General features: G+C 46.1%; 4 protein-coding genes and 1 non-coding gene across 5 annotated transcripts; 3 read left to right on the forward strand and 2 right to left on the reverse strand.

Annotated features, from left to right (window-relative positions):
• Nucleotides 1–2,281: 2,281 nt before the first annotated feature.
• Nucleotides 2,282–4,210, forward strand: RhiXN_09074 (uncharacterized protein; the record flags this gene model as incomplete). Its single annotated transcript, XM_043328890.1, has 16 exons — nucleotides 2,282–2,301; nucleotides 2,356–2,448; nucleotides 2,508–2,532; nucleotides 2,597–2,678; nucleotides 2,744–2,776; nucleotides 2,836–2,847; nucleotides 2,983–3,027; nucleotides 3,078–3,148; nucleotides 3,199–3,270; nucleotides 3,322–3,379; nucleotides 3,434–3,501; nucleotides 3,556–3,566; nucleotides 3,623–3,648; nucleotides 3,706–3,884; nucleotides 3,939–3,977; nucleotides 4,031–4,210. The coding sequence occupies 16 exons, from the start codon at nucleotides 2,282–2,284 to the stop codon at nucleotides 4,208–4,210; spliced, it is 1,014 nt and encodes a 337-aa protein (XP_043180336.1).
• Nucleotides 4,211–4,876: 666 nt separating this feature from the next.
• On the forward strand, nucleotides 4,877–9,315 carry RhiXN_09075 (carbon-nitrogen hydrolase; the record flags this gene model as incomplete). The annotated part of the gene is made up of 20 exons (XM_043328891.1): nucleotides 4,877–4,893; nucleotides 4,950–5,042; nucleotides 5,097–5,121; nucleotides 5,173–5,254; nucleotides 5,313–5,345; nucleotides 5,400–5,480; nucleotides 5,540–5,602; nucleotides 5,698–5,768; nucleotides 5,826–5,897; nucleotides 5,952–6,009; nucleotides 6,061–6,128; nucleotides 6,192–6,202; nucleotides 6,250–6,275; nucleotides 6,329–6,456; nucleotides 8,131–8,180; nucleotides 8,249–8,301; nucleotides 8,390–8,704; nucleotides 8,763–8,873; nucleotides 8,932–9,141; nucleotides 9,194–9,315. 20 exons carry the CDS (start codon nucleotides 4,877–4,879, stop codon nucleotides 9,313–9,315), a joined length of 1,689 nt encoding a protein of 562 aa, XP_043180337.1.
• Nucleotides 9,316–9,714: 399 nt separating this feature from the next.
• On the reverse strand, nucleotides 9,715–14,398 carry RhiXN_09076 (STE/STE11 kinase; the record flags this gene model as incomplete). Its single annotated transcript, XM_043328892.1, has 23 exons — nucleotides 9,715–10,129; nucleotides 10,209–10,459; nucleotides 10,513–10,682; nucleotides 10,733–10,946; nucleotides 10,999–11,107; nucleotides 11,163–11,265; nucleotides 11,323–11,342; nucleotides 11,395–11,441; nucleotides 11,497–11,597; nucleotides 11,644–11,776; nucleotides 11,829–12,029; nucleotides 12,082–12,204; nucleotides 12,246–12,311; nucleotides 12,360–12,574; nucleotides 12,630–13,272; nucleotides 13,326–13,452; nucleotides 13,511–13,562; nucleotides 13,622–13,878; nucleotides 13,929–13,993; nucleotides 14,043–14,072; nucleotides 14,129–14,217; nucleotides 14,268–14,313; nucleotides 14,369–14,398. The coding sequence occupies 23 exons, from the start codon at nucleotides 14,396–14,398 to the stop codon at nucleotides 9,715–9,717; spliced, it is 3,507 nt and encodes a 1,168-aa protein (XP_043180338.1).
• A 1,967-nt stretch (nucleotides 14,399–16,365) lies between these two features.
• RhiXN_09077 (glycoside hydrolase family 31 protein) lies at nucleotides 16,366–19,940 on the reverse strand (the record flags this gene model as incomplete). The annotated part of the gene is made up of 14 exons (XM_043328893.1): nucleotides 16,366–17,062; nucleotides 17,118–17,200; nucleotides 17,257–17,567; nucleotides 17,625–17,671; nucleotides 17,715–17,875; nucleotides 17,923–18,038; nucleotides 18,095–18,237; nucleotides 18,293–18,324; nucleotides 18,448–18,590; nucleotides 18,637–18,842; nucleotides 18,910–19,029; nucleotides 19,091–19,313; nucleotides 19,369–19,793; nucleotides 19,843–19,940. The coding sequence occupies 14 exons, from the start codon at nucleotides 19,938–19,940 to the stop codon at nucleotides 16,366–16,368; spliced, it is 2,805 nt and encodes a 934-aa protein (XP_043180339.1).
• A 627-nt stretch (nucleotides 19,941–20,567) lies between these two features.
• RhiXN_12376 lies at nucleotides 20,568–20,649 on the forward strand. Its single transcript has one exon. It is a non-coding gene; the product is annotated as a tRNA-Lys (tRNA).
• Nucleotides 20,650–20,863: the final 214 nt, after the last annotated feature.

A 20,863-nucleotide genomic window follows, 5' to 3' on the forward strand; every position in this document is an offset into this window, starting at 1 on the left:
ATGTACCTCGGATCACAACGCAATTATAGTTCGCTCAACTCTAATCTCATTTTATTAAATCCACTGTCCAGAGCTCGCTAATCCTAGATAGCTTGCCTCCGCCCGAGTACTGGTAGAGATATGATCGGCACAATGTAAGCAAAGCACACATACGAATGTAGCCCACCGCGTATAACGTGTTCATTAGTACAGCGTTTCATGAGAAAGTATCCACCGGAGCAGAGGTTAGGCCCATGCTACGCGACAACATCATGCGTGAACCGAACACCCGAGAAGCCCGACAACTCGCAATTCGGGCACTCGGAGATCGCCAAGTTGCGACATCTATAAACTGGCAAGTGCATCGCAAGTCGAGGTCGTGTCGATCGATGTACCCACAAGTCCCAGTCCCCTCTAATGCACTAGTCTTGCTATGAACCCCGGACTTTGAATTCGGGGATTATCAACGAGAGGCGATCAAAGAAAGATGCAGAGTAACCGATGAAACAGGCATTTCAGTAATTACATTGCGGACATGTGCTTTTGTCCAGTCTAGAATAGTTAGCACATCAGTCACGGAATAGTAAAAGACTACTCGCAAATGCTGAGGTCCACTTTCCTAAAGCGTCAATCCACTAACTCCGATGATGTTCCTAGCACGGTGATCCCCATAATCCTGTTATTCCTCCCTACACCAATGCAAGACACCCAGTGTATTGATATGCATAGTACAATGCTTTGTTATGTGCGGGTCAACCCGCATAAAAATCCACTTTACTATCGCGCCGCAAGACCGTCAGCGTGAGAGTTGCCTTGGATTTATTAGGCGTTAAGCGGTTGTTGATAGTTAATTGCATATTGGGCTCGCGAATATGTGCCTCATCACGTGCGCGTGGATCGTGAATTGTCTAATGAGCTGACATAGTGGAAGCGGTTAGGGTGTCATTTTGAAACTGATCTGCTTCTACTGTGTCGGTCTAACTATAAATGTGCCTCCTCGGATTAGGGGCAAGCATTCTGTACTTTTCGGCTGGGTTGGTACGGGTCTTTATATCGTGATCGCCTGGCTGACTATTTAGGTTATCCCATCGGTGGTGAGAATATGTAATACCAACTATCACTGAGACTTGGTCTACAACTGGAGCTGACTCCGTAATAATCATGCTCCCTCTTTGCATAAATCGGCAAAACACACGTGCCTCTAGAACTAGAGCGTATATATATTTTCGGCTCAATATATTAGAATTTATTCTTATCTGGACAAATTTTAAACCTACAAGTCCTGGTGCTGTATTCCTCGTTTGGTGTATTGCTTATTATGATCTTGTATACTGTTAGGAATGAGGAACGGAAATACTATATAAGATGATTGGCCTCCATTCCATCGAGTGTCTAAACAGCCCTAGCCAATGATCACACGGAAGTATGGGCCAAGCACTGTGCACTAGCACTAGAAATGCGCTACTTAAAAATAGAACCTGAAATACAAATGAGCTTTCCAAGGTTCGGATTGGACTAGTAATTTCTCTCAAACCACGAAGTAGTACAAGAATTCGAAGCAACATGTTGAGTTTGAAGAAAATTTACAGCTCACGCTTTCGCAGAGCTTCTGTAATTAGCTCTATTTAACTCCAGCTACAAAATATAGAGTATTTTCTATCCGGGGTGGCACTTAGTATGGCTAGACCTTGTGGATAATTTCCATTGTAGGACATTTGATTGCCAGTACTATTTGTCATAATGATCGATTACGACGTCAACTTCATAGATCCCTGAGTCCATGGCTGTGGCTCAGGGCTCAGGGGCGTTCTGGTGCAACATTCTACCGAGGCGTGGGGATATTGTGCCGGTCAAAGGCACTACGGCTGGTTATCCCGGTGAAACTACATGCGTATTGTGCGCAGCCGTATCATCGATGTATGGAGTCATGAAAATGTGGCCGCAACCCATCATTGGTTAGGTGGAGGCCCACACCAACTAATACTCCAGCTTTAGTGAATGGGTAGTCACGGACGCGGTGTGCCCGGAAGATCGTCTAACTTGATAGGCGGTTCCATTTCATCACTGCAGCTTTGGCTTGTCAGGCAATTTCGAAACTTGGATGAATCCAAAACCTGGAGGCGTAACCATCTTTCATCAGGGACTTAGAAGCTTTATAGCGGAGTGGATTGGTTATAAGTGTGGACCTCGTCTTACTACTTGAACACCCCCCGTATCGACCCGACCGCCCACCAAACGGTTTATAGTTGAACGAGTCGTTCATTTGTTACATCTTTTCAGGCGATCAAGAGGGCTACACAAAATGGCGGCCATGGACCTTTTGTGAGTGTCGCACGATGAAACCTTGGTACTGCCTACTCATCTAGCAAATGCCAGGCTTGGGCCTATCCTGTTAGGTACCATTGTCAACATTTGGCTCTATGGGATCATGGTTACGCAAACGACAATGTACTATGTAGCATTTCCCAGGTATGCTGATCGTTTCATTTTTTAGCTGTCCATGATGATGCTCATATTTGACATTGTAGAGACCATCGGTGGATTAAGACTCTGGTAAGATTGAACCGCTTGACATTAGAAAATGTATCGCAGGATAGTGTTTATTTTATTCCACCAGGTTGGCTACATGTTCGTTGTGGATACACTGAACAGCATATTCGACATAGGCCTAGTTTGGAAATATACGATTACCCTGTTTGGTTAGTACGTTTGGTCACAGCCGAAAGATAGGTTTCGCTTAATAATTTTTTTTTATCTTGCACAGGTGATCATGACGGAATCCTTGTTTCATCATGGTGTGAGTGTAGTTACCATATGATTTGCTTTCAGTAACTGATTTGTTCTTTCTAATTGCAGGGTTCAACGTTGGTAAGTTCCGACATGACTTTCATGCGATTGATTTGTAAACCATCGGGTTTTTTCTTAGAACCTGTGATGACGGTCATGATCTCCTCTACAACCCAAGGCTTCTTCGCATGGCGTATTGCGAAGCTGACTGGACAGCCCTGGATGGGATGGGCATTGCCCTTTCAGCATTCATTCAATTTGGTGAGCGGAAGCCTTCGAAGATTGCATGGTAGCTAACATGTTAATTCAAGCTGCTGGTCTGAGTTCCACTATTGGCGCGTTTATTGTCCAAGATTTCGCCCGATTCCAGGAATTGAAAGCAGTATGTGAGAGTCCACGACCTAGCCGAGATAATCACTGACATCATTCTAGGCCGTGATCACTTGGTTAGGTCTCTCGGCACTCACCGACGTTGTCATCACTTGCATTCTCAGCTGGTACTTGGTAAGGCATGGATATCATAATGAAAGGGTCTATTTAACACTGGTTTTCTAGCATACCCATCGTACCGGCTTTTCGAAAACAGATGATATTATCACTCGATTGGTCCGCTGTGAGTTTCATATCGAACGCCTATTGTTCTAGCCAGCATTAAAGCAAATATCAGTGACGGTACAAACCGGATTAATCACAACACTGTGGGCCACCACCGATCTGATCCTGTACTTGGGCTGGGTAAGCTTATTCATTTGAATGCAAGAATTCCATCTGACTTCCCTATTCAACTAGTCGCATAATCTGTAAGCCTATTCTGCGTTTATTACAGTAGAGATTTGAACTCATACTCCGTGGCCAGCCATTTGTTTTTCCAACTTCCATTATGTGCGTACAACCTTAAGCTTACAGTTGCCGGCTGTTGATTCAGCGTTCCCTATTTAGGCAAGCTGTACACGAATTCGCTAATGTCGACCCTGAACTCTCGTGCCGGATGGGGTGGAAGCTTCACTTCATCCACCACAGGAAATGTGGATCCTATGTCCAGGTCGGGTGGTGGAGGTAATGGGCAACCCACTGGTCGTAAAGCTCCTGCAGTTTGGCGTCCTGATCAGGCCAAGTCTGTAAGTGTGCCTCATTGTGTGTATCGATGAACTTATTTCTCACGTGTTTCCCAGAACCAGACAACAGCAATCCAAGTTATGACTACAGCAACTGTGAGTTTAGTTATGCTACACCACTTTACAATAGGCTGAAATATAGGTTTTAGGTACATCGCGATGACGGATTCGAGTTAGAAGAATATGGCTTTGATACGAAAAGGGTCCACCCCGAAGACATCGAAGCGTTTGGGGCTCAGTCAAAAGTGCAATTACCAGGTGCACCATCTGGCACTGCGATCTCCGACGAGACTTCAATGCATTCAAGAGGATCATTTGAAGCAAAATAGGGGCTCGTTGACCGAGTTTTTATGGGCTAGCCTGACATATAGATCGGTGTTCCTGGACCCAACCATTTTATATCATAATTGTATATAATGTTTATTTCGTGTCGTTCTCTATTGGTTTATCTTTTCCCAACCTGTATTTTATACTCAATGATGATCGTATAGCCTTCTTTTGGATTAAGTGATGGATCGATCTCAAATACTACTCCAGGGGTTTTATCCTAGTCATAATAATCGGCATAATGATGTTAAATAAGTTGATCATCAATGCCTAGAAAACGGACCCAGTAGGAGTAGTCCATCAACTGTGCGTGCGCATTAACTACGGGTTGTTGTGTCAATTCTATTTCACTTGTTTTTTTTGCTGGTTTAACGTTCTTTCTCACAAGGTGTCGTGCTTTTTTGGGGTCCGTATAAACTTCTCGCGGCTGTCAACAAAGTGGTTTTCGGACCAATAGGAGGTCGGGATATCAGCATTTGTAGATCTGGCCGGGCTCAGCCATGCACTCTCTGCTCTGGATGGGCCCAATTGGTTCTGGAGCTGGTTTACGCTTGATTATTCGCCGTCTGCAAGCTTAATATTGGCTCGTTCGTAGGGCGACACTAGACTAAATCTAGTTTGCCAGTGAATTGGCCTAAAGAGCATACACGTATCTTAGACCTTGATATATGGATATCTCACACAGGTTCACCATGTTCCCAAATTTTCTGGTCGGTGCTCTATCTGACTGCGCTCCTATAGTGTGGGCCCCATTCTCTTGGGCGCCATATTCAACTCGCTGCTCTTGGGCGTCATGATTGTCCAATGTCAAACTTATTATACCCATTTTCCGTGGTATGTCGGAGGTTCTCTATGAGTCCTGTTGATCTCGTTTCAAATGACTAGTAGTGACCACACGAGGCTAAAGTTCTTGGTATGTATCAGTGTTCGATGGCTCAGTTTTAGTTTATATTAATCAGCTTAGGTTACTTACCTGCTAATTATGAACTTGTTCAACACTGGGTTCGATATCGCATTAGCATGGCATTATTCTGTAAATTTGTTCGGTACGCACCCTATTTCCCCAAGTACATATATGCAGTACCATAACATTTGTGAACTCAGGAAACTTCTCAGCTGTTGAAAATTCAATGTGGCGTGAGTACAACATCCCGCAAGCTAGGCGTTTTTGTTAAGCGTAAATCGCCATAGTCTATACGATCGGTAGGTACAAAGCTGCTAGGCTAATCGGAACTAACGCCGGGGTGTCTACGGACAGAGCCGGTGATGACTGTATGTACTAGAGTAGCAAGGCAAGATGGCATCCGAAGCTGATGAAAATGCATTCGCAGGTCATGATTTCGACAGTGGTTCAAGTATTTTACGCGTGGAGTATAAGTCGAATCTCCGGTTGGGTATGGATTGGATATGCTATTGCCGGGTCTGCTGTAGTTCAATTCTGTTGAGTCATTGTTTAATTCGATAAGGCTCGAATTCTGACCTCAAATAGGTGCTGGGGTGGGGGGATCTATCGGTAGTTCATTGGTCACAGACTTCAAATTGTTTTATAGGTTCAGAGCGGTTCGTCACTCTAGATGTAGTGGTGTTGATTTTTCTCATACTTTGGCTTTGATATAGTCAGTGATAGTTTGGCTGAGTTTGTCCACAATAACGGATAGCACAATCTCGGTGATACTGGCATCATACTTGGTAACGGAAGCTCCTATTTGCTTTGCTTGATATCGAGAGCTGATTACTATTTAGCATAAGCGTCGTACAGGGTTCTCAGCTACGGATCACCTTATATCTCGACTGATACGACGTAAGTACTCTCGAATAACATAGAAAAAACTTCATTAACACGCTAGATTAGTGGTCATACAAACTGGCCTCATAACGACAATATGCGCCGTTGCTGACCTGGTTACTTTTCTTTGCCTGGTATATTTTCTGATCCCTTCCGACAAGGTGATTCACTAACTGTGCAATCATTGCATTTAATAGAATGACAATCTGTGAGCTCAGTATCGTCATTTAGCCCATGCTAACAGTCAATATATAGACATATTTTCTTTCAGCTGATCTTGTGTGAGTGATCGATTTATTTTAGTGACGTCTGTGTATCGATCACAATACCGTAGGCAAAGCTTACACGAACACTCTACTATCAACACTCAACTCCCGCACCAAAGAAGATGTAGCCGAACCGCGAACGGTCGAAGCCCATAGGGCTGTCGTAGTAGCTCGGGGTCATGGGCTTGAGGCCAAGGTGAGTTTATATTGGGCCTCATGGTGTACATGTCATGAATCATGCTCAAATGGTTATCAAGGAACCTCCCATAGGTTGCTATACTAATGAACCAGCGATTTCGCACATACACACGGATTCGAATTCCGGTCAAATGTTAGACACCAAGCCTCTAAAGCTGCCTCGATGGTATTACATAGCACCAGTTCTGAAATGTGTTAGGAGTTCAGCAGTAATCTTGTCAATCAAAGGATAGGGTATGGGTGTACCCAGCTAAACCTACCATCATATACTATTAAATTCATGCTATGACCACGAGGATTGAAACGCACTTGTGGAGGTGGAGGTGGTTTATTTTTTCGGTTCATCCTGTGATTCCAGTACTGATCCCAGATTCTACGGCCGCGGTCTCAATATATGCGTTGCGTAACTCTGCCTCGATACGGGGTAATTGCAATCACCCACAACATTAACTTAGCTCTCGAGAGGCATAACACAGATTACCACCATTACACCAATCTTTCTCCAAGACGCTCAATATGAATACCTAAAGTATTCAGCCAGAATAGAAGCTCTCTTCTTGCCAATCCACGCAAAAATATACTTTTTTTTTTATAACTGGAAGCAAATATCACAAATGGTATGGGGTCTCCATATCAAGCGAGTACCGACTGGTAGGCTATTCAATTTCACTTCCTATGGTACATTCCAAGCTGATCAAGCCCGCCAAGCCGCAGCTGCAGACACGGGTATCTTATGCATAGCTAGCATAATGGACGGAGATTTTCATTGATGACTAACTATATATGCTTAGCAACTGAGTCTGTGGGCACTGAGACACGGGCCCAACTCCTACTGCAAGAAGTGCACCAACATCCGCTCCTTGTAGCACAGGTAAGCAACATTGATTCACCGTTGGTGAGCTCAACAATGGAACTTATGTACACAGACGTGCAAATGCAAACAGAATGCAACGCATGACTGTACCTAGCAAAAACTAAAGCTGTACTTAGGAACCATTAAGACATGCGATAAGCTTAAAGGATATAAATAGTGTCTATACATAGCGTGAGATTAAGAGTCATGTATTAGAGGTACTATATCCCAACGCTATATACATATGTAGTACCAAAGCAAGCTCTTCAGAAGAAAATTGGCTACTTGTCTGGACATGAGCACATTATATCCAATACTCGACTAATGGCCTCTGTTTTTATCCAACGAGAACGCGCCGACCCCCACGTGATTGTGGACTCGCGCCTTCGACAATCAAATTGCTTGATCTCGACGACGTTTATCAGCGCTCTTATACCCTGTTTTCGGTGTACGCAGGTCAGCATATTGACACTGCATGCGCCACACTTCTCGTATAATATCCCATTTTCGCGCTTATTTTCTTGGAAATTTGGGTGCTCGGAATTGGGACAAAGGACTAGCGGGAACACGTGTTTTAGCGAGGTATGTGCGTTCAAATATATACCCCAACGCCCTAGTCACCACAAGTGAAGTCATACAGATACTTTACTTCGGAGCCGTTTCGCCCCCCTCGTAACCTGTTCTCTTGGCCCATGACTGATTCAGTAGCAGAGGGGAACAAGCCACTAAGGGTGGGACTCGTCCAGTTTGATCCCAAGGTTTGAGCAATCCGGTTCTGTAGCCTCTCATCAATACTTACAACTGTACGCTCGAACCTAGGTGGAAAATGTAGAATACAATATACAGAGAGTGAAGGACCGCATTGCTAGGTGAGTTAATCAGCAATCATGTGGCGCATGCCTGCCAAACTGTCTAACCTTGGATGGCGTGTATGCAGCCTGGAACCAGGAACTGTTGATCTACTATGCCTCCCTGAGATGACTTTTACAGGTTAGTCTTTGCCAGTGATCTTCGTTGCCATCGCGTGACTTTAACTAGCGCTTTCTTTTCTTTTCTTGTGCGGCACATCTTGTAACAGGTTATATCTTTCCCACCGCCGAGTCTATCACGCCGTTTGTGGAATATCCAGACAAGAGTCCTTCGAGACAGGCATGCGCCGAGATAGCACAACGCTTAAAATGCTACGTTGCCGTTGGTTATCCGGCACCAAGTTTAACACCACAGGAAAGCAAGGAGCAAGCAGGAACTGATGCTTCAGACCCGGCTGGAGAGACAAAAAAATCCGAGGGTGTGGCGAGGAATAATGCCATCGTTGTGGACCCAAGTGGGCAAATCATACACGAGTATACCAAGACGAACATGTTCGAAACTGACCTACCATGGGCTCAACCTGGTGAATGCAGCACTAAAAATGATATCTCTTGGTCCATGTTATCTTACTGCTTCTCCAGGCAATGGGTTCACTACCTTCACGACTTCACTGAAGACTCTGGGTACAGTTTCCCTCGCTATATGCATGGACCTCAACCCACATCCACCAAACGTCTGGTCATCTGCGGAAGGTAAATATCTGCTTCCGTTTGATATAAAAATACTAAAAATCTTTAACCGATGCTGTAGGCCCGTACGAGTTAGCCGACTACTGCATCGAACGGAACGTCCAAACCCTGATCTTGCTCTGCGCCTGGCTCGATTCCGGTGCTTCCCCTGAGGATACTCAGTTCGATGCTCAAACTATTAGCTACTGGATTGCCAGGCTGAGGCCATTGTGGCACTTAGGATCGGACAAGTATACCGTCATTATATGCAATCGAACGGGCACAGAGCGAGGTCAGGAACTTTTTGCCATGAGGCAAATTATGTAATTTAACGCCCATAACAGGCAGCAAGTTCGCAGGATCTTCCACAGTGTTGCGTAGCCAAACTGACAAGCATTTGCCAAAAATCTTGACAGTGATGGGGAGAGAAGAAGAGGCGGTACGGGTGGTGGATATATCAGAATGAAGGGAGCTAGACATTTCGGTGCAGCTGTTTCATATAAACTATGGACGACAAAGACCCAGAACGATGAAAATAGAATAGTCAATGAATAGGGTATGGAACTGAAAAGTAAGGAAAACAAGTGGTATGCATACAGAGGGGGTAGACAAAGCTAATAAAGTCTATTGTGGAGCTGGATTTGGCTGGACTGGGCTAGAGGGATCCCATGGCGCTTCAGACACCCTATTACGAAAGACGGGCTTTAGCCTTGTTCTGGTTACTCCAGGCCCAGATGAGCCATGGTTTACGGAAGTTTCGCTCGCCGTGCGCCGCATCACGCCTCGTCGCCGTGGAGCAACCCCAGGAAGCCGAGGTGCAATGTGAGAGCTGGTGTTCCCATCCCCGTCCTTGACATTGAACGGTTCAATGCGAGTGGTGGTTCTGGGGTTTGAAGCGATGGTAATATTCGCGTGCTAGTTCGCGCACAAGAACAGCACCGTCGTTTTTGCTAAGCCTCTCAACAATCTCTAAGAGGCCATATCGCCTTACAAGTCCAGGTCGGTCCGGGTGTACATCGAATACTGCACGGAGTATACGTAGTAGATTGAGTCGCGCGACGGGTTTGCCATGTCCAATACGATCGGTGATGCGGCGGAAGAACTGGGATTTGCTTGAGATGCCGAGGGTAATGCTTTGCGATAGACGACAGATTTTCAAGAAAGGGTCAAGAAGTCCTTCAAACGAGTTAGCTTTCGAATTCGTGAAGCATTTGAGCAATGCTTCAAGTGAATCTGCCTGGATGAGGAAGTCCTCAACACGCGAAGTTTCGTCTTGCAGCCTGCGCGATACGTAAGCAGATGCTTGTAAATCATCGGCGCGATAACATACCAGGCCAGTATTGCTTCCAAAGCGCTAACCTGGAAATAAGGATCAGAGAGTAGGCGTAGGTATAGCTCAAGCCCATTTTGCTGCCACAGATATGTGCGACAGCTTTTCCCTGCACTAGCAAATCGCACAGAATAGGCAATGCAAATTGTTTGAGAGGCGAGTCAGTCTCGGCAATCCTAACGAGGTTCGGGATGATTCCAGCTTGGGCGGCTTCTTCCTGTCGTCCTTTGTTCAAACGGCAGAGATTGAAGCAAGTCTGGAATATATGGTTTGCGATTTCCTACGTGTAAAGTAGATGAGATTCAGCTCAAAGAGCAGACAAAAAGCACGTACCGCACTATGTGGTCCCGTGCTGTGTTCATCCAGGATGCGAACCAAGATTTCAATGGCGTTCGCATTCTGAAGCGCATCAAGCAGCGTGGGGTTCATAGACAGATGTTTCACTGCCTTTAATATGACTGCCAAGTGTTCTGGCTCTAACAATTCGCAAGCCCGCAACAAGCCTGGTAGGGGTGGTTAAGCTTTGGCGGTAGCATGCAATCAGTCCACCTACGGCGAATGATCTTTCGGGCGCCAAGGGCATTTCGTACGGTCCCGTCAGAATGAGAAACCTGGCAGAATACGAGAAGAATAATGAGAATCTTGGTCTTCATCTCATCAGCCACTTCGCCATGACTAGCGATCACGTTGAGCAAGGCAGAAGACAACGGATCCAAGAGGCCTTCACGAATGAACATGCGACAAAAGTCATTCTTTGGTGTAGGTCCCTATACAGGAAGTTAGTATTTGATTATCAGAGATCTGGTGCATACAACCAACCTGAAGTTCGAACACACTCCCAATTCCATTTAGGGCATGAGCGACGAGGTTAGTCTGATTCGAATAGTCTTCATCCAATAGATCGACCAGTACTTTTAACCCACGACACCTTTACAAGGTATTCGATTCCTTCGTTAAACATGATAGTCGGGAAACAAACTTACGAAATGAACATCTGCAGCGTCAGCACAGATGTCTGGCATAGTACCCGAATGAAATTGGAGGCTTCGATCCGACACTCGGTCGAGTACTTTTTGGTGGTAAATGCTGTTAGATGAAACAAAGTCAATAAAACGCATAAGAGTTGCTTTTGAAAATACTAACACATAACTACTGGAATCCCGCTACAATACTAAGTAATAATACAAGGTTTAACCCCCCATAGTTTCCACTTACCCAATCAAACAAAAGCTCTCCAGGAATCCAAAATCACTCGTGACCAACTAGAATTTAAGCACGTAAGTCTTCGAAAATAATGTAGGAGCGGCGGGCACATACTAAATTAATGATCTTTAACAACCGAATGATCACATCCCGAGACGGTTTCGACTCCAAAACCTCGAGAATAGTGAGCATACCATGCGAAGACACGAGTTGGCCTGCATCTCTGGCGCCTCAGTCATGATACCGAGCAGTTCATCGCACGCCTCCGTTGCTGATAGTCTGGAGCATTGGGCTCTAGCTTGTCAATCAAGTTGTTGACCGATGCCGTTAACCGGGCATGTCGGTCACGGTTCAAATTAGTTTCCAGGTCGTGTTCGTCAAAGCCCTCGTCGATCTGCATACAGGTCATTCAATGCGTTCTAACTGACGACCAAGCACACTCTTACCTCGGCAAATGGATCCTCTTCATCGGAATTCTCGTCTCCCAGCCATGACCGTTTGGAGAGTCGTGTGTTCAATTGCAAAGTATGCATTTGAACCTCGGGTGCTAAGATGTCTCTCAATTTACTGGAACCCGGGACCACGCTGAAGAACCTACCATTGCTACCAGGTTTCCCAAATACATCTTCGTAATCCTCATCTTCATCCTCAGTATATCTATCCAGTTCACTTTGACCCTGGCCTTGAAGGTGGATTTACGTCCAAATGATCCAGCAGGATGGGATTGCGACGCAGTTCGATGTTGTCCGCCGAGAACGGGAGCAGATTGGGCGGAGGAGTGATAGGGGATGGATCAGGCGGGAAAATTGTCCAGAAAGGGGCCTGACTTTTGTGGGGGTAAGATCTAGAGCAAGTTCGCTGACCGTTGGGCGGGTCATTCGTGGTATATCATCTGGATGGAACAATCCTCGGCGAGATCCATTCTTCATCTGTACACGGTCTCAGTCAAGAGAATGTTGGCATAGTATATAAAATACCTTGAAGCTTGCTACCTTGCGTTCGATCTGCATGTCTTCGTCTTCCACACCAAGGTCGGAATAATCCTCGATGATGGTAGACATCGGAGCTGGACTTTGGAGAGAGGTAGATTTCCCAGTGGGGCTTCGAGTTGGACGAATCGTCTGGCCATTTTCTTCGCTTTCTGATTTTGTGCGACCCGAGGTGCCATTCGAGTCTGTGGACTTGTCCAACGCTATATTTCAGCATGGATTAGCAAGATGATACGACCGCTGTCAACCGGGACGAACCATGTAACTTAGTGAACGAAATTCCACCCTCAAAGTCATCGTCCCAATTGTCTGTGTCCTCCTCTGCAGCGTTCCGTAACGCTTTGTTCTCCAATTCCCTCTCGAGTTCTCTCAACTTCATTTGGTCCATCAACGATACCCCACTGATCCCGGCTCCCAAAGGGCTTGTGACGCCAATTGGGGGTACACCCTTTCCCCCCTTGGTCTCAATGGGCCGTGGTGGTGCTGCTCTCGGGGAAAACACCGATGGACCGGGAAGGGGAGCCGGAGGGATAAATCCCATACGCCAGTTGTTCGCAAAGGGGTCCGTTGGACCAGGAGTGGGCGAAGTGTTCCCAACATCAACGACTGTTCGGGACCTTGTTCGAGATTGCTGTCGTGCCGTGGACGAGAGGGTGCTAAGAACAAGTTCAGGGAGGAATGAATTAATGTGTTTGACAGACGCACACTTCAATGCTTCATTCCACTGCTGGACCTCTCGGACAGCTTCGTCATAATTGGAAAGTGGTCGTTGACCAGGAACACTCTCCGTTTTCATTTGCTTGCGCACCGATGTCATCCATGGGTGCTTCAGCAGCTTTTTCGCTGATATTCTCAGGTTACAGTCTTTTTGGAAGCATTGGTATAGGAAATCCTTTACAACCTGGACGAAACGGAATTAGCTACGATAAATGGCTTGGAATATCACAAACGAACCGGAGAGGCGCCCTCGGGTATAGGTGGGCAATCATCTTGCACGATTCGAAACAGCGCAGGCATAGGATCGAGAAAATGGTACGGTGGATGGCCTTCCAGCAGTTCAATAACGACACATCCGACGCTCCTACAAGGTTCATGCGTCACATATTTGACCTACTAGCTAAAAAAAAAACGCAACGCACCAAATATCCGAAGCTGTGGTCGCGCCAGACTGCTCGATGACCTCGGGAGCCACTGTGAACAAGGGGTGGCGAATCAGGATGATTGTGGCTAAGACAAGAAGGTAGACTGACTCCAATAAGGCGAACCAACCACTGCCGCGTCATTTATGGCGCCGGTGGGAGTTGTCGCCACACCAAAGTCTGCCAATTTAACTGTCCCATCTTTATTCGTAAGGATGTTGGCTCCTTTGATGTCTCGATGAATAACACCCTGTTCGTGAAGATACACCAGGCCATCAAGTACTTGAGCAATGTAGACAGCCACAAGATTTTCTGGAAATTTGCCGAATCTTTTGCAAATGTTATGTAGAGAACCGTTCTCGCAATACCTTGCAAGTACACGTTAATCAAGAATCAATGAGAGAAATGTGGTGCTCACTCGAGAATAATGTATAAGCAATCACGAGTTTTCACGTATCCCTTATATTTCACAATGTTGGGATGCTATGGAGCCGTGAGCACTCCATGCAACAGCAACACTATAAAGACTCACATCGAGGATTTTGAGAAGGTTGATCTCTGACTGGGAGCAATTCAGTCAGCTTCTATATGTCTGTATTGAGTAACTCCGCAACCTACCATCAACTCTCCAAGTTCCGATTTTGGGACATCGCTCAGAAGAATTTGCTTGACAGCAACCGTCTCTCCCGTCGTCCAATTAAGTGCGCCTATTTGGAATTAGCCAGCAGTTAACGGCGTGTACAGTCGCGTCACCCACGGTACACTTGCCCAAACGCTCCTTTGCCGAGTGAGTCTCCGAGTTGCTATAGCCATGGTGTCAATAATCTATACGAGTGTGGCTTAGACTAATTTACACACATAATTTTGCACCGTAATGGGGTTCGTCATCCTGGACCATACAGATCGTCGTCAAGTAGAGAAATAGTGGCCCCTATATCCTGGCAGGCAGAAATGTCAATGACGTGAGAATCAAATACGACGCAGGTCCGGGGATCTATAACATGTATGGAGCGCGTCTACCGAGCCTTCGGGCAAAGCCTCAGTAGAACTCGAGCTTATATGTTGTCAACGGCTCGTGTGCTATTCGATCGGTCAGTCTTGGATGACCTCGGGCGCTTATTCTACACGTGATCGTTGTTCTGAAAGCCTCGACCTCCGTCTGACATTCCTTCTTTGGTTTCATCATGTCCGCTTGTCTACGATTCACCAAGCAGGTACAAATTCCATCCTGATCGATATGATGGATGCATGACAGTCTCTAATAACACGATTAGGTCTGGCAATCATTTGTAAAGAACCAAGGTGACCTTTTTCCTTACCTTGAATAGACTCTAAACCGAACTATCCTGATTTACCAGGCCATGATCCACACTGCTTCCCTTCTGTCAGTGGTGACATCTGCCCTGCGATTCGACTCAGATGATTAACACTTGTAGATCAGCTTCAAATAATTCGAGCTGTACCCGGCCAGGTCGAAGTTTCCGTTAAGATTGCAGCTCAAAACCGTGAGTGACTCTCATCCGGGATGATAAGCTATCCCACTGACATTTACGGAAAAGTCAATAGAAATAAGGTTAATTGATAGCTGTCATTCCAATCTTACTTACTCATGTGGATTCGTAGACCGTTCATGGCGGATTTATTTCGTCATTGACTGATTCCGTGGGGTCGTTGGCAGTTGGGACCAAAGGCCAATGGATGACTGGAGTGTCGACTGACATAAGCACAAGCTTTGTCAAAGCGGCTGGAACCGAAGGAGATACTCTCTACTGTAAGGGCACGGTAGATGGTATGGGTAAGAATCTATCATATTTTGGTGGAGAGCGCGAATGATTATCAGTTCAGGTAAAACCTTGGCTTATACTCGAGTTGAATTCAAGAACCAGGCGGGCGAATTAGTTGCTTTTGGTCGTAAGTCTATAAGGTATATGCGGTATTTCTAAGATTAACCCGCGGCTAGATCATACGAAATTCATCGGAAGGACCGTGAACCATGAGAAAAACGTGAAGTTCTCACCGGACGGGGAGTCCGTTGTTGAAGGAGCAATCCCGGGAGATCACTAGGGGTATACCAATATGAGAGAGCTCCAAAGGATTTCGACCAGATATACGGCATCAGCCATCTATCCGGTTAGAGATAACGCTCGGTTCGACAGATGCCACTTTGTGATTTTTAGTACAAGGTGTAGCCTTGAAACAATGCGATTGTCGTCGATATTTGATTTATTCATCACGATAGCCCAGGAGGTTTAGTAACGAAATACCATGTAGAGACTTCCGAATCATTGAAAACGACTTGAATAAACTACCAAACATAATTAAATTCGGATTGCTTTATATCGCGTGGCTCTGCATTCGATAAAATCCAGTCAGTTTACAGAATATACCACCGGTGCTAACCTAGTCATCACGCATATACGCTACCGAAAGACTTCGTTCAAAGCTGCTGGCCCTCTCGTACACAAGGCTTCACTGGAATTGATATGGGTTTCCTCTGCTTACGAGCTCCTCTGGCTCAAGCATATGAACCAAGCTCCTTCTACTATTCCTGGTACCACCCAAGGGACTCATCGAAAGTAGTATTTTATAGGATAGCAAGGTCATAGCCCATGGTCTCTCGCCCTCAATTACTCTCCAAGAGACTAAGCAAAGTCAGACATATATCAATTGCATGGTTCTCATTGCCGTGTGTGTACATGGAATAGTACATGCAGACTCGAGGCTCATGGCGCAAAAACACTCGGAAATGTCTATGTTATTTCATCTAAGGACTCATTGATACAACTTACACAAACAGAAAGGACAAGAGGGGACAAGAGGGGCCCGGCCCTTGGAACACTCTCAAGCCCACTGAATCAATCCAAGCGGACCGTAAACTTTTCTAGCGCTTGATCGAGCATCAGCTTTACAGTTTTCGCGCTCGAATCATACCCCCAACTGGTCCTCGACACTCTCTCGGAATTCACATACACCATTTTTGGCGATTCATCAATACCTAAAATTATCACATCCCTAACCTTTGAGTTGGTCTTGTAGCCGGCGTTGCCATTGACGGTCAAATGTTTGTTCGAGTAGCTCATCTCAAGATGCGTAGATGCCTTCGGGTCCAGCGAGACACCGTCATCCAGGTACAGCTTTCCGGTAGCTTTGCCATCAGTACCAGGAGCTACGACGATGTTGAAGTCCTTCTCCCGGAGCGCCTTGGTCGTCATCGCGCTGCTCGCACGAAGTGGCAGCACAGACCCTCCCTTGATGTGTACTGGGATCGACGTAAAGTTGACGTTCGTCAGCGACACCTTCGTACCGTTGCCCTGCACGGGCTGGTATGTCAGGAAGTCGTAGAAGATGTCCTTGGGAAGGTAGATGTCGACCGAGGTGGAGTTCTCTTCGGTGACTGGAGAAACGAGAATGGAGTCGCCGTAGAAGAACTGGAGATCGATCGCATATGTGTTGGCATCCTGGGGATACTTGAACCACAAGCTATTGAGAACTGGGGAGCCGTCTTCGTGTGCTTGCTGGATGGCGGTGTAGAGGTAGTCCAAGAGTTGATAGCTATACGCGCGTCAATAAGATGCATGATAGAGCCATCCTTGTTATTGCCGCTCACCGCATGGTAATAGCATTCTTAGCGGCTTGAGTTACTGATGGCCATACATAGAATTCTTGAGATATGGAGGTATCACTGTTGTGCTGATTTGTGATTGTAAAGATCCTGATCTCTAATGGGCGGAGTTGAAGGGACTTACATTTCGGTAGAACGGTTGGAATGCCCCCAACATGGACCAACGAGCACAAAGGGTCTCGGTGGTGTTTTTTCCAAAGCCACAGACATCGCTGCCTACCATAGGTACTTGATAAAGTCCAGCCATAGCGAGCATACCGGCGATCGAGAAGCGGTAGTTTTCCCAGAGACTATCGTTGTCACCAAGCCATTTCCCAGTCTTTGCCCCAGCTCCTGCAAAGGTCGAGCGAGAGATAATTAAAGGCTTGAGGCCGGGACGGCGCGCCAGCATTGCCTCACGCGTCTTGGCTGCCATCATAGTACCATACATATTATCTATTTTCGAGATTTAGAAGACTTGGAAGAACGAGAAAAATTCGGTAATTGACTTACGAGTGTCGTATTCCATCAAGCCATTTGCATGTTGATGTCCATATGCGCTGTACGGTTACCCAAGAATTGAATACATTTCCAATCTTATACGGCGGGTCATTATAATCGATCACTCCTGAACTCCGTCCATATATTAAACGCCTAGTTGGATTCTGAAAGATAGGAGTGTCAATATCGGGAGGGCCAGTTGTACGGGGAGGCGGGTTTCCAACGGCCTGCTCCTCTGGGTTATTGCAAGGATAATTGCAGAACTGACCGAATTTGAGTATGTATATGCCTCCATAAAATTCTGACTCACCGATGAAGGCTCATTCATATCAATCCAGACACCATCGATGTCAACCCCTGAAGTTGGGCTAAAGAAGTCCTCAAATTCCTTTGTCCAGTATGAGCTAACATTAGGATGGAACCAGTCTGTATCCAAAATTTATGTTACCAGCTTGTCTAGTCATTCGATCGGTCCGACGCACCAGGAAATACAGTCACGCCAGGCCATACAACACCCTTGTGTAACGATCCATTCTGTTCTTTCATAAACCCCGTTGCTATACCCCGATCGAATGTCTTGTACCCTTGGTTAGGTGATGGGCCACCGCGGGGTCGACCATGACGACTGTAGATACAAGTGTCGGTCAGAATATTGACACGATTTTCAACCCTTGACTCACTATATTTTGGTCATTGTTGTGCAAATGATCAACTATTTCACGCATTCGTGAAATTGGGAAGTACTGAGGATCGCTTGTGAATACCCAACGCTCATACATGTAATCTGCTCGGATGCTGTAAGATTGTAGCCACTACTAACCCGTCTGAAACTCACCAATATCCGTCCACATAGTTTCCAGAGGAATCCTGCTGCAGAATGGTTTGTGACGACGTTGGCCAGATCAACGAAATTCTTATAACCGTAGCGACATTGGTGGAACCCTAGGCTCCAGTATGGAACAGAGGCGGGAGACCAGCCTGTGTGAACGCGTTAATTTGTCTGTAAGAAAGGCTCAATCAACACGCACCAGCTTAGCATATCCACGACTAATGTCAGCTGGGCCAGTCCTCCCATCGTTACCCCCGATGAAGTAAAAGTCCAGGATCCCTCCAATTATGTTGTATTCTAAACTGCCTTGACTAAGTTTGACATCCATCCCATTGCTATTAAGAAGCAAACGGCATGGTCCCAGTTGAACGATGTTCATAGTATACTGGATGAGACCCATACTACACAAAGAATAAGGGAGATGTTAAACATGAAGAATTTGTATAACCATACCAAGTTGGTTCCTACGCCACCCCAGAGTCACGATTCCAGAGGGTGCGGGTGGTGTTTGATGGATCCAAGCGAAAAGTATTCGTGTGTTCACCAAGTCCATATATGTTCGCGTTATTGGGCAGGATCGTTTTGATTCTGTGACAAGTAAGACGTTTAGTTTACAGGACAGCCCGACTGAGCTCGGCCTGACACTCACCGAAGATATTGCTCTTCAAATACTAGTGTACTTCCTTTGGTGTCAAACAAGACCTCGCCTGTACTCTTCCTAACTACACTGAACGAAAAGGGACTTTCGGTGTACTTGAAGACCAAGTTGGCCGAAGAGGCTTCAACTTTGGATTTTGAGCGTGGGAACACCTCTTCTGGAACCTCATAACGCTTGCTGCCAATATCGCCAATCTTAACATGCAATCGATCGTCTATGGAAGATAGCATTGGTATAGAGTTCCTAGAAAATCTATTAGAATTACTTACTATCCTCATGAGTGACTTCCAATCTAAGATTCGGAATATCGGGACCGTAGATCCCACACTTATCAGCAAGAGTGAGGTGAGCGGCCAATCCATTTTTGTTGGGCTTGACATTCTTGACTGTGTATCCCTTGCATGCATCGGGGTCAGCCGTATTTTGCTGAATAATGAGCGCAGGGCTGATGTGCTCAGTAATTAATGGAGAACTAAGCGCAGCTCCAACAAAAGAGATAGTGCTGAGTAGACCAGTTTTCATAGCAGATACAATGCCAGTTAGTAACCAGGAGGTCTGTTGTTCTGGGCGCTGGATTGAGCGCATACACTTCTTATATACGATTGAAACCTCCGTTATCTGGGTCATGTTCCCGTTAGGAAGTGCATCATGGTGTATCGGTGGCGTTTCTGCGTAGAAGAAAGTGGATTGGAGCCTAAGATCCTCGACGTTGAAGGCAGTCCAAATGGGGAGGTCATCGGCACATTCCAGTACCAGAGAACTCTACAAAGATGACTCGGATGGTAGCGACAAGTGCAATGATTTCATTCATGATCTCAGATCTCATGGCCAGAAATTCCATGGATCTAGCATCGGATAGAATGTTTGAGACAAGGAGGCGGCTCGCCTAATATTGATGAGGCCAGAGCCTGTTGAATATTGATTCGTCGAAGAAACAAGAGCAAAAACACATGTGTACCCGCACAAGGTTGGATGAGATGCGGTCTACTATTTCGATGAGGCAGCCGGGGCTGCAACCGGGAGCCACTGCCGGAATTCAATAGAGCCTGGCATTCAAGCTACCAGTAGAACTTTCGCATTTGGTTCTAATTTCATTTCAATGTTTCTTCTCCAGTTTCTATCAAGAACACTAGATTTTAGATTGAGTGAATCCTGAGCCTACCTTGCATTGGCCCGCGCAACAGTGCAGGCGAACAGACCGATTGGTATTGAGCAAATCTGATTAGCGAGGGGTGTATTCTAAGGTGGAAAGCTCGCCAAGTGCTACAAGTTCGAATCTTTGTACACTTCTTTGAATTGAGGAAGAGGTGGGGCCCAGTAGAAGCGGTGCAAAATATGATCAAATCGTTGACTCTCACAGAGAACGATCTTGCGCTTGGCTCAGTTGGGCTGTCAATCTGAAGCGCTTAGTCAATCTTGTGGAAAATTGCTTGTCGTATATAGTATCAATTTGTAGCCAACTCATGTCGCCTGGCTAGCTCAATCGGTAGAGCGTGAGACTCTTACGAGACTCCATCTCAAGGTTGTGGGTTCGACCCCCACGTTAGGCTAAAGGACAAATTTTTTTTGCGTCTTTATCCCCCACACAACCAAACAGGTCCCGTGCTAGTCACGACTTATCTACCTAGCGAAGGTACCGGTCCGGTTCACCGATATACCTACGGGATTTGCACGGTGTGCATCAATTTCCCTCGACCTTGCTTGGGCTTTAAAAGGGCCTACCCCGACGAGCATGTTTTAAGCTATCTCCATCTGCATCCGACC

The sequence above is a fragment of the Rhizoctonia solani genome, chromosome 5, assembly GCF_016906535.1.
Source record: "Rhizoctonia solani chromosome 5, complete sequence".
NCBI lineage: Eukaryota > Fungi > Basidiomycota > Agaricomycetes > Cantharellales > Ceratobasidiaceae > Rhizoctonia > Rhizoctonia solani.